This window comes from Equus caballus, chromosome 8, assembly GCF_041296265.1.
Source record: "Equus caballus isolate H_3958 breed thoroughbred chromosome 8, TB-T2T, whole genome shotgun sequence".
Lineage (NCBI taxonomy): Eukaryota > Metazoa > Chordata > Mammalia > Perissodactyla > Equidae > Equus > Equus caballus.
Genome location: NC_091691.1, coordinates 46,142,605 through 46,160,400, shown reverse-complemented (window position 1 = coordinate 46,160,400; position 17,796 = coordinate 46,142,605). Strand labels below are relative to the sequence as shown.

The 17,796-nt window shown below is 40.2% G+C and overlaps 1 protein-coding gene across 11 annotated transcripts in view; it reads right to left on the bottom strand.

The window, feature by feature from the left end:
• Nucleotides 1-5,086: 5,086 nt before the first annotated feature.
• Nucleotides 5,087-17,796, bottom strand: part of SPIRE1 (spire type actin nucleation factor 1) — a 216,445-nt gene continuing 203,735 nt past the window's right edge. For 6 of the 11 annotated variants that reach the window (XM_070220659.1, XM_023648211.2, XM_070220661.1 and 3 more), the window contains 6 exons: nt 17,148-17,321; nt 12,647-12,784; nt 11,404-11,474; nt 10,833-10,860; nt 10,606-10,742; nt 5,087-8,581 (listed from right to left, as the gene is read on the bottom strand). In XM_070220659.1, the coding sequence (XP_070076760.1) occupies nt 8,323-8,581; nt 10,606-10,742; nt 10,833-10,860; nt 11,404-11,474; nt 12,647-12,784; nt 17,148-17,321 (807 nt within the window). In that variant the 3' untranslated portion in view covers nt 5,087-8,322. The remainder of the gene's footprint in view (nt 8,582-10,605; nt 10,743-10,832; nt 10,861-11,403; nt 11,475-12,646; nt 12,785-17,147; nt 17,322-17,796) is intronic. The other 5 variants (XM_070220660.1, XM_023648212.2, XM_070220662.1 and 2 more) reach the window with 1 other exon arrangement.

Below are 17,796 nucleotides of genomic sequence, written 5' to 3'. Positions count from 1 at the left end.
TAACTTTTCACATATGTATTTGACCAGTTTCAAGTTCTTCAGGAGACAAGATGAGATGTTCTATTTTGCATGCACTGGGCATTCCTTAAGTGCTTGGGTGACTTGAGGACTGGGTTCAGGATCATAGCACTTAGTAGCAAAGGCAGCTGGAAATGCAGCAGGGTTATGAGCACAGCTTTGGAAGTGGAGAGACCTCAGGTTTGATCCTGGGCTAGTGGTTTGACCTTGGGCAAATGACCACCTTGCCACAGTCATGTGCCGCGTAATGACATTTCGGTCAATAAGAGACCGCATATACAACGGTGGTCCCATAAGATCAGCACCATATGGCCTAGGTGTGCATAGGCTATACCAGGTAGGTTTGTGTAAGGACACTCTATGATGATCACACAATGAGGAAATCACCTCTCAGAATGCATCCCATTGTTAAGTGATGCATGACTGGATTCCAGTTTCCTGTCTATAAAAGAAGATATGAACAGCACTTCACAGTTAGATGTTAAAGAACATAATGTGGCTGAGGGTGCTTAACATAGTATCTGATATAGAGCAAGTGCTCAATAACTGGTAGCAATTATTAGTTACTGAAAATGAGCGAAATATTTTTAAAATTGTGTATTAATAGTAATACAACACAGAATATCTAATATCATAAAGCTTACCTTCATATCCTTCCTTCCTTTGTTGGTCAAACTGTTTTAATATGACAAATTTGACATAGTTTAATATTTTTTATTTCAGCCTAGTTGGCACACAAATTTTAATCAAAATGCTATGATTACCAGTAAGAGGTAACTACCATACTGTATAAGAGTCAAGTAGTACAAACTTAATGAGTATGAACTCGTTACTGATAAATATACACTTTGCATGTATGTAGCAGCTTCAGTGACAGGTCTCCAGGGTTTTTATCCATCTGCGTATCAATCTGGTAATGGCAAAAAGCTGGGTCAGGGAGGCAGGGCTGTGCAAGGTGACTCCACTGAGGAATCCTGGAAGTGGAAGAGCGCCCAGAGAGGAACATGCGATGAGTGGCATTTACAAGAGTGGGATAGGAAACCCAGACTGGCAAGTAGGGTTTCTGGGAGCTCCAGGTCAACCTGTTAATGACGTGAGCTGCTGACACAAGCTTCTCTAGTCTAAGTCGCTATTTGAGGGCTGCAGTGATTTGTCGCCTTAGAATTGTACTCCTAACTTAAAGGAAAAACACAAGGGCTGTGCGTGGCATTTATCTGTTAAAGAGCACGGATAACACACTGCATCAATTGTTTTGAAGACATGTTTTCATTTTTGTATTTCTCACTTATTCTCATTTCCAGATTGAACCTGTTCATTCATTCACTAACATTTATTGAGCATCTGTTACATGCCAGATATTTTTTCCAGAAACTGGGGATGTGGCAGTAAAGAAATCTGACAAAGATCCCTGTCTTCATGGAACAAGGTAGTAGGTTGTTAGGTGCTAAATGCAATGGAGAAAAAGAAAATGCAGAAGGGAGTAAGGAGGAGTAGGAAGTGTTACAGAGAGACACGAGAATTAAGAAGCTATTTTAAGGCAGCCACTTGGAAGGGAGAGTAGGTACACTCTGTAGAACCACATCAGGCGGAACCAGAGAGTAAACAGTGGGAGTACACTACACAAGTGCTGAACTTCCCAATAATTAGATCTGTTCAATGATGGAACTGCACAGAGAATAAGTGTCTGCCTGGTCCTGAACATGTTTAAACAGAGCCAAGAGCTTGCCATTGGCTGGAGGGTGGACTGAATGTCTTTTTGGATCACTTTCAGCTCTAAAAAAGTCAACAGTAGAGATCAGATTTGGTGAGGAGAGCTCAGGCAGTGAGGAGGTCTACAGTACTGAGGGCCAGAGACAAGCTTCTTGGCTAGAGATCCCATTACTACACATGAGAGGTGTATTATATTGGGGTCTCCCTATAGCTGTGGTAACCATTTCTTTGACCAAGCTGGATGACAAGAGTTGTCTGTACTTTTGTTTCCTTTTAATGCAATTTAAATAGTCTGTAATATGTATTTGCCCCTGTGGTTACTTGCTTCTCTTTAGGTCTCCAACAGAATACACATCACACTGGGGGAACAAAGACTTACCAAGACAGACAAGGTCTTTCCATTGTGCAGGGTTGGGAGATGAACCACCAGTCAGCGGATGTTGCTGATGCAAAACGGCTGGTGCAAAGGGGTTGGTTTGTTTTTTGTCTGTTTTTAATATATGTCAACTCATCTTTCTGTAGTTTTGCTTTTTAATTTTGGGAGACAGACTAAGGTTCTTTGTAGCAATTAGTAAAGCTGAATTTGCCTCCCCAAGTTTAAAATATATTTTGCACTTTTTCTTGCATTTATGTAACATACATGATCAGGTTTGTCATCAACACAGAAAAATACTGTTTAGAAAGTATCAGTCATTTCACATTCACTTCAGTAAAAGGCTGGCTTGGACGCACAGATTTTCCTAATTTCTCATTACAGTTGGCTCAAGTTCTCAGTTATTTCCTGGTCAGTACCTGTGGAGTACTGGTTGTTTCATCCAGTGTGTTTTCTCTCTCTCTGGTTAGAGGTGACCTCAGAGACCACTCTGTCCAACACCCTTGCTTTAAAATTGAAGAAACTGAAGCCTGGAAATTTAAGGCATTTTCCCAATGTCAGACAGCTGTTTGCTGCCAAGCTGGAGCACAATTTAGTTAGAACCATTTCAGATACTTGAAACCAGGCACTGCTGGAAGAAGCTGCTTTGCTAATTATAGACAAGTTCTTTTTCAGCTGTCAGGATGAAAGCTTTTTGGTCCCAGAAAGTCCTTTTTGCTAGTGAATACTATTTTGGGAGAGAGAGACAGCCAGTTCTTACTATGAAGGAGGGGTGTCTACCATTGGCTACACCTGAGGAATATGTTAGGCTGTCATAGAAGCCACTTGGAGGTGGGAGTGTCCAGCCGTTTATACTCACAGTGCTTAATCCAAGTTTATATTCTGTGGATCTGACTTCTGAAGCGACCTGGAGATTGTGGTAGGATGACCCGAGGAGCTTTTTATCTTGTCACATTCCTTTCCTTGGTGGGCAAGCTGAAATCTTAGGCATCCCCAAAGAAAAGAAGCCTAAGATAAAGTTTCTTCCCTTTAAAAGTAGAAGTTATTCTGTTTTCTGTTTACAGGATTAGGTTGTATACTGCAGTGGCTGCAATGTTCAGAAGATTGGCCTGTGCAGAATCTAGTGTCCCTTCTCTCTTTCCGCCACACTTTCCTACAGCTTTTACACTGTTTGCGTAGGAACTTGATGTTCAGGTTAGCTCTACAGAAATCCTCCTCTTTGGCATTTCCACTCTCCTAAACAGTGCTGGTCCTGGAGGAGTTGGGATGTGATGTTCTCTGTTGTGTCACTCTAGGGAAAGGGACTGGGAGGTAGGTAGGCCAGGAGACAGCAGATGATTCCTGCAGTCACAAGGGAACACCGAGGCAAAGAGGAATGTACAGAAGGGCAAGCTTGCTCAAGGCTGGCCCTCCTTGCTGGCCACGCCCGAGGGGACGGAGTTTCCCTTTCTCTTCAGTTCGCAGACATAAGATTCACGAGAGCAGCTCGCAAGAGCATTCCTAGCACAAGGCGCCCAGTGTCTGGCCCTCTAGGTGGCAAAAGAAATCTGAATGCTAAGTTATGTCAGACTTAGCATAGGTTCAAACATCCAGATGATTCTTCAGCTCTTAAGCCCCAGGGACGTAAAGGTACTTCTTAATGCCCCATTTTTCAAGAGCCCGCTTTTCAAGAGCTGTGTCATGTCAGTTCTGAAGCCCTTGTACTTCCACTGCTTTAGTGGCTCAGATTTCAGTGGCCACCAGCATCAAAATCTAACAGCAGAGACAGAGCTGCAGAATTTTTTGCACAGTAAGAATACTACTAAATACAGAAATTATACATCATATACATTTTAATGGAATGAGCCAGAATAATAGTGCAAATTTAACCTGCCAGGAAATTCCCCCTGAACGTTGAATTAGGGTGGGCAGAAGTAAGTGCTTAGCTCTTAAACTTCTTTGAGTGGGCAAAGGGAGATGTTTCTAGACATAGGCCTTTGGCTGACAAGAGGGAAGGAGGAGCATCATAGTGAACATCTCTGTGTGTGTATGTGTGTGTGTGAGCGTGTGTATGTGTGCCTGCACATTCTGCAGAGATAGCAGAACTGGAGTCTTTAAACACATAATATGTGCAATCAAGCCCTTTCCTAAAAGTAGGTCTCTTTTTGAAATTCTAGAGATGATTTACAGCTAACTATACATCTTTTCCTTCACTGGAGCTGGCAAGGAAAGATATAGTTAAATAAGAGTTACCCAAAGCTTTCCCTTTATGGTACCTGAATTTTCTATCTCTCTGGAATCCAGGATGCACGAGGCAAGGACTCTGACTTAGACTAAGCAAGTCAGTGAACACGTGGATTATGAGCTAGACACACACACACATGTCTAGTTATACACATCTCACAGACAAACTTCAGAGGAAGCTCCTAAAATATGTCTGGCAGATAAGGGAATAGCTTGTGTCAATGAAATATTATCAAACTCAGTATCATGTAATACTTAAGATATGTAAATATCTTAAATGATGCTCTCTATTTAGTTAACATATAAACATAAGAACTTTCCCAAGTTCATTCTGGGTTTAATCTTCCTAATTTTTTCTCAAGCAATTTAAATACAACAAGAAATTTTCTTACCATGGGGCATTTTAGGAATGAGGCATTCTATTTAGAAAAAATATATAAAAGCTTTATCTTTCTATATACAATTTTTCTCCATATATGTGACTTCTTATATAATAAAATGTTATTTACTATTAATAGAATCTTAATTTTCTACCCTGTTGAGGTAAAAAAGGAGTTATGGCTCCTTGGCAACACAGCTAGAGTTATGGCAGTGGCTCCATTTTTATTTATTTTCCTCAGTGTGGTCCTTGTTAGACTGTATTTCTCAAACTGATTGTAAGCTGCTGATGATAAAAGTATCTTGCCTTCCCACCCTAGGTAGTTTCTGATAGCTAGTTACCACAAGACATCACCATTTTACAGTAGGAACTCACACAAAAGGTATGATGGAAAGCCATTTTATTTTTCCCTAGATAAATTTTAAAATAAAAGACTTTAATGGAAAACGTTTAGTACCGTCATGTCACCCTGAATGCCAGCAATACCTTGATTTTTATACACACAGGAAGCCAGGTCAAAGTCCAGTCAGTATACACATTTCTTCATGGCCCTTCAGGAGTTCTGCATGTACAAAATTTTCTGCTATTTTGCTTTAGCAAATAGCAACATAATTTAAAACTTTCATATCTCCTATGTGACACCTAAAATCCAGCCCTATATTTATTAATACAGTTAGAAAAATAAGAGCCTTAAAAAATTCATGGTATGAGTTCATGGTGCTAATCACATACTCTCTTCAAATGTAAGATCATTTTTAAAACTCCTACATAGCAACCTTCTGGTTTAATTTGAAAGGCTTAAGACCTGAACTCTAGTAAGACTGTTAAGTCAATGTACGTATCAATTACTTGATTTAATTTTTGCTTGCTTTGGGAGAGTTAATCCCCACTGTCCACTGAATGAATGCCTTTCCAATATTAATAAATATATTACAGTATTTACAAGTTTCTTATCTACTCTGTCACTGATAGAAAGTTAAGCCATGGGGAAGGAAATAGAGGTCTCCCAACAGGGTGAATTTGTGAGGTCTGAGACAAAAGGAATGGTGCTTGAGCCTGGAGGGAGCTAGGGTGAGAGCTGGGGGATGTGCGGAGGGAGGACTGCTCAGGTGTGCACACGAGCGCTAAGACAGCAGGCTCCAGCTGAGACCAGTCAGCCAACAACATTTTTGTTGTTGGATCAGAAGTAAATGCAGCATTAGCCGGAAACCAGGACAAAGAGGAACACTGAAGGTGTGTTATTTTAGTAGTAAGAAGGGAGATAGGCTTAAGGTCAGACTAGTCTAAGAATTATAAAACCACACTCCACAAGCTGTTAATGAATTACCCTCTGGAAATTACCTAACTCAGTTAAGGTGCTGGGTACATGTCATGGATAAGGGAGAGTTAAATGCAAGAAATTGTTTTGGCACCAAAAAGTGATGCTAATTTGATTTATACAATTTTAACTGTGCCATGTGCCCTTTTCTTACACTATTTTCTGCACATTGTCTCATGTATGTCTACAAGATCAATCAAGTGGATGATCTCTTTAATGCACTTGGCAAACTCTGTTAATGCTGTTGAAGGATTTACATTCTAATGCTCTGGTAAGAGGTCATCATAATGCCCAAATCAGCCTACACAGTACCATAAACCTGAAGAAGTGAAGTCAAAGATCGAGATGTGCTAGCTATTTGCCTTGTGAATGTGGATGAAATTCTCATTTGGGGGTTTAGTTTCTCATGTTTTAATAACAGCAAACTAGTTATTATTTTAACAAGCACACTATCCCTAGGTCCTGTCTGTGTACATATACAAATACCATTCCCCTCCCTTGCGCCCTTTCTGGTAGTCATTTAGAGGCTCGTGCCTGGGGCCTTCAAAGGGTGCATCTCCCCCCAAACCATCTGGGCTAGAGTGTTCAAATAGTCCTTTGGAAAATTTTATAAACGAGATTCACCCAATATAATGTTTAAAGCTCTTAACCAAGAGTCTTTAAAATAATTTAAATATTTGCATAATCAATAAGGGTTTTCTGGTGGTCCACTTTTACATGCAAATACAGATGAACTGTTAACATGCATTATTTTAGTCAGTTGGTAAAGTTTATTTCATAAGTATAAGTAACTTTAAGCCACTTACTAAATTGGAAATTTCAATCCATTAAAAACTACTTCCAGAGCAGTTTTGAGGTATTACTGTTATTTAATATAGAAATGTTACTGTGTTTTGATGTGGTATAAAATGTGACTGCCATGCCTTTTATTAAATGGTGCTGTCGTAGTGTTGGCTACAGATGTGTCCTATAGCTTTTAGGAAATTATTGCGCATGTGCAGTAACTGATTTTCCAGACATTAATGGCAATTTGATTGGTTGGTCATTTCTAAGCATACCAAAATAATAAAGTATAGCCCATGGTATGGGCCAAACAAGCTGAGAAATTTCAGGTAAACAATGCTACTACCCTCCAACCTACCTTATCAAAGACCCACCCTACTCACTCACATCGTTTACAAGGAAAACTTGTGCAAAAAGCATCCAAAAAGCCTATCAGCAGGTTAATTTTCTTGTAATTTTAAAAGAACTAGACAATGTTTTTTTCTTTTAAAATTCATTTATAAAAATAAATAAATTTCAGTTTGAGACCTTAGGTACCAATTTGTGGCTTAATTTAGTTGTGATGTCTAGACTATAAAGTTATGAAAAACGAGGTTGAAAATAGATGAGCTCCAGCTCATTCCTTGCACTGGGGCCAAGAGCTGGCACCTTATGCTGTCACAACCCTTTCCATAGTTAACCAAAATACACTCAACTTCTTGACAAAATTTAAGCCTTCCTTTGTCCTGCAACTCCCACAAAACTTTAATTCTTAGACCTCCATTATAAAACTACAAGTAACCATAATACATTCAAGATAGGGAAGGAAAATCTGTCACCCGCTCAGAAGACACGGATCCATTACACCGGGGCAAATGCAGCAGCTCAGAGGAAGTGGCCACCCGCGTGGGTGTGCAGCTTATTCAGATGTTCTGCACTAGAATGCAGGCAACAAGTCCCTCCTGTAGTCTCTATCTGAGAGCCAATAATAATTTAAGACCAGTTAAATAGTACGAGCAGATTCTTCTAGGTTTTGTGCTGTGAGACGGCAAACAGCCTGCAGCCTCCAGGCACCTGGCCTGTGCAGGGCTCTGGACCACTGTGGACACTGGATAGGAACACTGTCAGGTGGAAGTGCCAATATGACTTACTGCTTAGAACTGTGCTAACATCGACCCCTGTGTCAGGCTGATTTCTCAAATGAGAAGCTTTTTGCCTTAGTCAGAAAATTACTTGAGGAACAGTAAGGAAGTGAACTAAGGAAAAAGTTTCTGGCCTCCAAATCCATGCACACACACAAAAGCAGGTTTCAAACTATTGTACTCTCAGTGCAAACGAGCAATTGGCTGACCTGTCATGTATCATCAATCGATATGAACACAGCATTCAGTCTGTGGAACAATGTGATGCAGCAAAAACCTGATCTAATGCAAATTCAAGCCGATGAACTAAAACCACGGCAAGGAGAGACAGTCCAGCTCAGTGTTCTCCCACGTTAATGCCGACTCTCAACACAAAAGCAACTGAAAGGCACAGGGCTCAGATTTCATTGATAGTCCTTTCTGAAGGGCAGTATTCCGTGGGGCCTGGTGAGGACATGTAGAAAGACTGTGTTTTCCTTTTTAATCGTGCTCTTTTGTTGGCCAACACCAGGCTACGCCGGCTTGAACTGATGATTTCCGAAATAAACTTTTTGCAGTCTACACACACCTCCATGGTACTCCAGTCCTCCATTAACTCTTTGGGAAATTGTAGTTCTTCATCTGATTTGTCCACAGACTTAGATTTTGAGGAGAACCTAGAAAAAATCCAAAATGTTTAAAACATGCAGTATTGTTTCTACTGCAATACTAAGAAATTATGTGCAAAAAAAGTAAATTTGTTGCCAAAACATTATGAGATGGGTGTGATTTACTCATGTCATGTTCTTCCAAAGAAGAATTTCTAAATGGAGACAAGGTTCAAAATATTTTTTTTAAAAGAAACCAGGAAACATGTTTTATTAAGAAATAATACTGAAAACTTTTAGCATCTCTTCAAGAATTTTTGGAAAATAGGATATTCAGAGTATTCACCTGATTACTGTACATATATAGATTGTGAACTTTAACAACTAAAATGAAATAAAGTACATGGTGTTAACATCCTCCTGATGATTCAGAAGGGATTTCAAGTTCCTTCTCCAGTGATTCTGTGTCATGGTTAATGAACATGAGTTAACTGTAGATGCTAGATCAGACTACAGGAAACTGAAGTAAATTTATTTTAATCCTATGATACAACCTGAAAAATTATCTTTGGACCAGATTTCTTGACATCTTTATATTTATCAAATATGCTTCCCCCTCCCCCCAAATTCTCTGTGTCTGGGTGACCATATTCCAGAGAGCTGGAGTTAACTAGACCAACACCATAATAAATGTTTTGGGTAATTTTCTGCAATAACTAGGAATCATTTACTATTTTAATTAAACCAAACAGGAACATAGGTTCAGAGTAAGCACAGAAAAGAACAACAGTTTATTTGCACTGCCTTGAGCCCGTGATGGCATTCCACAATCAGAGGTCGCCATGGTGCAGCAGCGTCTCAGGGTAGAGCGTCAAAAGCGCAGAGGCAGCGGTCTTAGGCATGAGTTACTTGCTGGGCTCACAGCTTCCTTGCCTCATTGTCCGCAGAGCCATGACATGCAGGAGTAGCCGCCGTCTAGGATTTGGGGCCAATGCCAGTGTCTCTGCAACGCCCACCCCAGTGGCTAGCTGTTGCATCAAACCCTAACCCCCTGGGCCCTGGCAGTGTGTGACCATGCTGGCCTGACCTCCTTCCATCTTTTTTAAGGACCAACACTAACCTAACTCTGCATTAAATGCAAAGGGATTGATATTCAGGCAACTGTTTTTCTTTTAAATTACCAGCTCGTGGCATAAAACTTTACTTCTGCCTTTACAATAGGAAAGGAAACCAAAGTTATTGCAGACTGTTGTAGACAGAAAATTAAACAGATTATCTTTCAAAACTAAAGAAGGAAAGAAAGATTAGACTGTTATGTGCAAGTTTTCAACTTCATTGAAAAGGACAGTTTTATTTATTTTAATTTTTCTGCTGAGGAAGATTTGCCCTGAGCTAACACCTGTGCCCATCTTCCTCCATTTTGTATGTGGGTCACCACCACAGCATGGCTGACAAGTGGTGTAGGTCCACACCCAGGATCCGAACCCAAGAACCTGGGCCGCCAAAGTGGAGCATGCTGAACTTAACCACTAGGCTACAGGGCCAGCCCAGAAAAGAAGAACAGTTTTAAAGATGACTTTTAAAGGACACACAAAAGTAATTTTTTTGGGGGGAAGATTAGCCCTGAGCTAACTGCCACCAATCCTCCTCTTTTTGCTGAGGAAGACTGGCCCTGAGCTAACATCCATGCCCATCTTCCTCTACTTTATATGTGGGATGCCTACCACAGCATGGCTTGCCAAGCAGTGCCATGTCTCCACCCGGGATCCGAACCAGCGAACCCTGGGCCACCGAAGCAGAACATGTGAACTAAAGTGCTGCACCACTGGGCTGGCCCCAGTAATTATTTTTAAAGTAGAAAAAAAAAATAAACTTTGAGATTAAAGTATCCTTCAAGCAGCTAACCATTATCCCTTGACAAGTTACCTTGGGGAAGTTTTGGATATTCGTGTGCAAATCATAACTATGTTAAAACCAACCAACCCACCCACCCAAATCCCCTTGACCCAAAACCCTACCATGTCACTACAGTCCTCATAAGAAGCATTCTTCTTTTAGAAAGGAGGTTCTGAAGACCCAGGCCCCTTGCTCACCTGGCAATGCTCCGAAGTGGCCGATGGTGGCCAGTGGAGGGTTTTTCTGGCATCATACAACTTTCCCCTCTTTGCAAGGCAGAAGGTCCCAATGAAAAGATAGGAAGGGTGGAGTATGGCTTGGAGGGCAGCCGCATCTATTATCCCAAATAAAACTGAGAGTGAGTAGTACTGTTAAAGAGTCATTAAAATTAACACAAGTTATAATTTCACCAAGCTTAGCTTACCTTTTTGCAACACTGTGAACACACCGGCCTGTATACAAAATCAGAAGGATTACTTGGCATGATACCACGGATGCGACTAGAGAGTTAGAGAAGCCAATGGCTACATGGTTTTGAATTTCTACAATAAACTGCAAAAACTCTCTGGGTCCTCTATCAGAATACAACAAACTGATACAACGGTGGACTGCCAAAAGGACAATCAAACTGTAAAACTTATCTCTTACACTGTTTCCTATAAAAGGATCAACTTACATCTGTTTAGACTTTTCTTCTTTGTCTATCCAGGGATCACATGACAATCACATTATTTTTTTCTGTTCAAACATGATATATTATTAGAATTATCTAGGTTATGTAAAAGAAATATATGCAGAGAAACATTTTCCAGGTTAATACTAAATAAGCGTTTGCTCCACTCTTTTGAAGAAATCAGTATTTCTAACCCACAAGCACAGCACAATGTGATAATAAATTGGGTGATTTCTAATATTATTCTTGTGTAGAAAAATGATGAAACATGAAGGTAACTGGTATTTCTTTAATTACTGTCATCAATTACAAAAAATCTTACCTCTTACAGAACTGACAGGTATAAGACCAGGTGAAGAAGGAAAATCTCCTGGTTCGGCAACAAAAGCAGAGCTAAAAAATAGAAATTTTAAAAGGAGAAAAAAAGCATCGCCAATAGTTAATTTCCTAATTTACATGTTTGAATACACTTTACATTTATATATTGGGGAAGTTTAGTAGACAGAAGGAAGAAGACAATTTAGAAACCCTGTTTTTATGTTTGGCTCTGTGATAATTATAATTTGGCTCTGTATTGAATTATAATTTTATTTATTTGTTTGTTTATATTGGGGTAATATTGGTTAATAACATATACATTTCAGGCATGCATCATTATATTTCAATTTCCGTATAGACTACATCATGTTCACCACCCAAAGACTAGCTGCCATCCGTCACTATACACATGCCCTTTTACCCCTTTCTCCCTCCCCCCACCTCCTTCTCCTTTGGTAACCACTAATCTATTCTCTGTGTCTATGTGTTATTTATTTATCTATCTACTTATTTATTTATATCTTCCGCATATGAATGAAATCATATGGTATTTGGCTTTCTCTGTCTGACATTTCGCTTAGCATAATTTTTTTTTTGGTGAGGAAGACTGGCCCTGAGCTAACATCTATTGCCAATCTTCTTGTTTTTGCTTGAGGAAGACCGTCACTGAGCTAATATCTGTGCCAATCTTCCTCTTTTGTATGTGGGATGCTGCCACAGCATGGCTTGATGAGCGGTGGTAGATCTGTGCCCAGGATCTGAAGCTGCAAACCCCTGGCTGCCAAAGTGGAGCAAGTGAACTCAATGATTATGCCACTGGGCTGGCCCCCATAATTTTCCTTTTAAAAGGTAATAAAAGGCCACAGCTCTCAAGTGTCTCACCATCACAGAAGCAATCTGAAGAAGGTTCTGAAAAAGTCTTCTCTGTTTCCCAGATATATTTTCTTTATAAATCCTTTAAAAGTATAATGACTAAATGCAGACGTGGTTTTATGAAGGCATATCATTATTTACCATGGTTGTTTTAAACCTTCCACAGTTTTTGAATTCTAAGGGAAAAACAAAAACACTCCCTTTTGTGAACAAAGCAGAACAGGAACTGTCTACTAGAAAATAAGCCTCTTAGCTCCTAAAATCCCCTAGAAGTCCTGGTGCCATCTGGCTAGCAGACAGCTCCCGCAGGAGACCATGCCTGTGACTGACCATTCTTCTAACCCTGCTGATCAAGCAACTTTAAACAGCTCTACCTTTCCTTTTTTCAGGGCGGTGTAGACATCTTTATATTGTTGGTATTTTTCCAGCTCTGCCTTCACCAGGACCTGACGAATATGCATTACTTCCTCCACAGTAAGAGCTAGGCATTCCACTGGGTAGCAGAATTCCTCCTGAAATTCAAAATTCCACATGAATAAGAAACTCCCACCCGCTCTTTTCTGGCATTGCAAAATTTCCCTTCAGATCAGACACCTTGGTTAGTAGCTTCAGAGAAGAAAAGAGGTTTCCCAACGATCGCTGAAACAGAGCTGGCTCACTCTGGGGACCACAAAATTTCTCAATACACTAAGACAACAGCTGGCAGAAAACTTCTAGGGACCATGTGAAACATGTAGCTACTGAAATTTCCAATAAATGAATGTTTCTCACATTTGTTTAGATATTTCACCTCAAGTATCTCTATTCCATTAAGCTGAGCTACATATCTATATATTGAAATCTTGAAAAAGTGAAATATTGAAAACAATTTTGTTGTTCTAAACCAAATTTGTCAGTTTTCTCCTATGATTATGCAAATTCATTACTTAGTGTTGTGTCGTATACTATATGCTAGTAGATAAATAGCAAATCTACAACATTGGTACTGTTTTTAGAACTGATTTGTGGTACTCAGAATAGCCAAAAGAAGGTGGTTAGTGATTTATACTAAGAAGCATTATTTAGTGGTAAGTTACATCAGCACACCTTGAAAAATCCTAATGGTATGAGTGGAACTGGAACATGTACCTTTGGTGCAGTTTACAGCCAAAAGGCCATCTCTACAGGCTGCCCACAGTTCTCCAGATTTCTGTTATTACTCTTAAACAACTGCTGAATGCACAGTCAGCAGTGGAAAGATGTGGAGAAAATCAGAATTTCACAATAAATATTTATGTTGGCTGTCTTGTTACTGGTTTCCCTAAAAACAGCTGAGGAAGATGTTGATGTAACGATCCCACTGAATAGAGAGCTCCGTCCCCACCTGCTCCCGCCCAGCCCTTTGCTTGATCGGCGGATCTAATAAAGACAGAATGGTCTTGTGCGTTCGCACCCTGCCAGGCTTCATGAGGGCCACTGTGGTGTAGTGACACTGAAACTTAATGTTCTCAGTACAAACACATTATAATTCACGCCCGCACATACCATAGCACTGCTCACAGGCATTCTGATATCAAACAAGCCAAATGAGAAAGCACATGACCATGAATGCAGTCAGTTTATAGAATTTTAACATTCAGCTCTGTCTTTCAATCAGAGGAAAACAAAAAGAAATCTTGGTTGCAAACTTGACAAACATTAGCATTTACTAAAAAAAAGTAGTTTGAAGAACTATTCCTTCTTACTAACAATCAATATAAAATCATCTCTGTTCAAGATAACTTAAGGAAGGTTAAATTTGCTTAAAAATGTTTTGGAAAAAAATCCTTCAATTGAACTTTTAAGATGAAGAGCTTAGTTTGTGGAGGATGGGAGAATGGTTTGTTCAGAAAGATAGCATTTGCTCTAAGATGTCTAAAATACTTTAAAAAAAAAAATCACCACATAATTTTCTCTTTCAATGGGAAAAAGCTTTCAAAGATAATAGGATTAAATTGGCATGTCCACTGTCTACTCTGTTTTGCTCTGCCCTGAGAAAAGCGTGTAGTGTCAGTGGGAACAGTGCGTGGCTTCTGGGAAGGTTGGCCCACTGAAAGTGGGCGCTAGGTAAGGACTGTTGGCTGCACTCATCTGAATGACGCCTTTCTCAGCTTTTAACATATTTCATCATAAGTTTTCCTATGGTCATTTTTATTTATCAGTGATGAGTAGGACTGTGGTACATTTTCTGAAGGCTAACTACATGACAAAATTGCTGACTTGCAACAAAATAATGTATGAATCTAGCAAATAACCACCTAATCGCTGCCTGAGAGATGTGTTGTTGTGCATGCTAGGAAGGTGGCAAATAATGCCAATTTAACTAACTTGACAACTAGGCTTGCCTGGGCTGGTAAATACTTCCGGTAGACGGGAATCCTTTTCATTCTCTTGGGTGTGCTAGCATGATGGCTGGTACTTCCTCTCCTCAGTCTTAGGCCACAAAAGGGCTTAGTCCAGCATACTTTCAACTTACTGCTTCCAACTATTTGCAAAGCCAGTACTTCATAGGATACAATAAGAAATTGTAGATTTTTTTGTTTGTGTTCTTGTTCTTTTCTAAAATTTTAAGCAGATTACCCTTTAGTAAAATACTTCCCCTCAGGTCAAATGCTAATGTTTTAATTCTGGTGCTTTCCCAAGGACAACAAAACTTTAATGCAACATGAAAAGAAAATAATAGTTACTAGAATAGTTTTCGTTATTTTTTTAATTGACAAAAAATATTAATTCCCCAAAGCCAAATTAAACCCTAACAGATCTTGCTGAGATACGAATGCTCCCAAATGTGGAGCGTACTCAAGACTTGAACTGTGAGCGGGAGGCTCATTCCCCTCGTTACGCTGGCTCGGTCCCTCCTACAGCAAGCACTGAGCTCATCTCCATGGCCAGAGAGGGGCTGTAAGCACTGGATCAGCACAACTCTAATTCTCCTGCTCCTCTGTGCTTCAACGTGACTTCCACATTTAGGAAAGGGAAGCTAAATCTTAAAGAGTTTTAATAAAGACTACAATACGCTATAAGAGCAGACGTGCCTGCAGAACTTACCTTTATGTATGTCACTAAAATTGCTGAGTTTTTGTTGAATATTCTGGTTATATTTACCATTCTAAAGGGGTCAGAGTTAGGCAGCACAGAAATTACAGAGCATAATGTATAATCTGGTTACTGAACCACAGACAGAAATGGGAATAGTCATATTTTATATATTGTTCTTGATTAGCAAAACTTCATAAGTAGCAGATATTTGAAAATTATCCAAAAAACCATTGTTTAAGTTTTTAATAAACTGAAGGAAGTCAGATGTAAATAAAAATAACTACTATTAAGTTTAATTATTCTTTTCCTTTTTCATGTTCAACTTTAAAACTCAAAGTGAATTCTCTGCCTAAAGTAATGTGTGGACTTAATATACAGATATCTCTGTTTGGGGAGGATTGATAATAACAAAAATACAAACGTTGCCGGATCTTCAGTGACATCAGTAGGAGTGACAGGAGTTAAAATGCCATCCCTGCACCAGACCATGTACTTACTACTCAAATGGCCAGATCTAAAATGGGAAAAAGGATCCTCTATTTTATGACCAGTAAACAGAGAAAGGAATTTGTTGTATCTCATTTACATTAAGAGTCTCTTTTCTAAACTAAGATGGGTAATGAAGAATAACAAAGAAACCAGCTACTGGTTCATTTGTCAAGGATATGTTGAGTAAATAAAGGAGCTTGGAGAGCCAGGCCCCTGGATGAGGTGGAACAGGCCAGGCTGCTGCAAATACTGGTCGGCAGCTCACATTACACACTTGGGGCAGGGGAAGCTTCAATACAGTCCGAGGGCTGTATTTTTATTTCACTGAGGTTTGCAATTTTTTTTTTTTTAAAGATTGGCACCTGAGCTAACAACTCTTGCCAATCTTCTTCTTCTTCTTTTTTTAAATTCTTCTCCCCAAAGCCCCCCAGTACACTGCTGTATATTCTAGTTGTGAGTGCCTCTGGTTGTACTATGTGGGACGTCGCTCCAGCATGGCTGGATGAGCGGTGCCAAGTCCGTGCCCAGGATCCGAACCGGCGAAATCCTGGGCCACTGAAGCAGAGCATGCAAACTTAACCACTCGGCCACGGGGCCGGTCCTTGCAAATTATTTTTTAAAAAATTTATTCTGTATGAAAATCTCAAAAACAATAATAAAATGCAGAATTATTTAAAATATTTAAAATAACCATATCAATAAAAAGAAACCTTGAAATTTCTCTCTTCAGAGAAGTAAAGTGGATTGTCATAAAAACCACATAACATTCTCACCATCACAATGCAGCTTTATGAAAGGTGCTGGGGAAGAGAAAGATTCTCTGAGCCCAGGGGAGGCACATGCTATGGGTGCCCCTCAGAGCCGGTGGTGGGGTGTGCCGGAAACAGGCAATGACACGGCTCTGTGGGCAGCTGAATCCCCAGCGGCTACCTGGCCTGGCAAGAGGCTGCTCTGCCAGCTAGTGTGTGAGCAAACGCTCTCCTGATGGTGGAGAGGCCCTGGGAGGAAAGCACCCCACGGACTCTCAGAGTGCCCCGGCACATGAAGAGGGACGGCCTTCCTCCTGCTGTACAATTAGATCACTCAAACAGACAAACACTCACAGGTCCCTCTAATCTGATGCTGCATTTTGAGTTTGTTGTCCTTTCAGTTATTTTCCTCTCAACTGAGATCATGGTGTGATCTATGCATCCTACGAAAGATTGGAATCAATGATCAGAAGCAAAGTGCCCATCTAAGCTGTTAATTCTTACAGAGTGCAGGAGTTGAGGCATCACTGTCAAAGAGATAGAGTAAAATAATTCCCAGAACCAGCAGAAAGAGGCCAACCTTTGAGGATTTCCACCTGCTGGTAAAAGCTCTCTCACATAGATAATACATAGCCCCTGCTACCCCAAACATGGCTGCTTCAAAGGGATGAGAGCTGAGCAGAGAAGCTGTTTGTATGGTAGAAAAAAGTGGTCGGAAAGGCGTCCTTGGCCATACACTGGTTATCCTAGGAACCTGAACAATAGATAAGGGAAAAGAAAATGGCAGGGGGAAAAGAAAAGGAAAAATAATGCTGAACGTGAGTGACCTACAAATAGTGATTATAGAGCATGAAAGAAAAAGAAAACAAAACAACCACCCATGGAGGACATTAACGGTAGGTTCCATATGCGTGTCCAGGCCAACGTCTGCACCCATATGTATAAATCGGCAATCAAACCATGAAGTCATTCCTAGAGAATCTCAGAGTTCACACAGCAAAGACCTCAACTTCAGAGTTTCCTAACTTGGTTGTCCTGTGAACACTGAGTCTCCTGATTGGGGCTCGCTGGGAGGCAGGATGGAGGCAAGTGCCTATCGTGCCTGGAAAAGTGTGGGAATGTACACCAAGCAGGTGCTCGCTGCCCCTGGGGAAGGCACTTAAAGACAAGATGCCTTTCACTCAGATGGGTCAATCATTTGACCAAATGAGGAAAGAAATTACATTTTA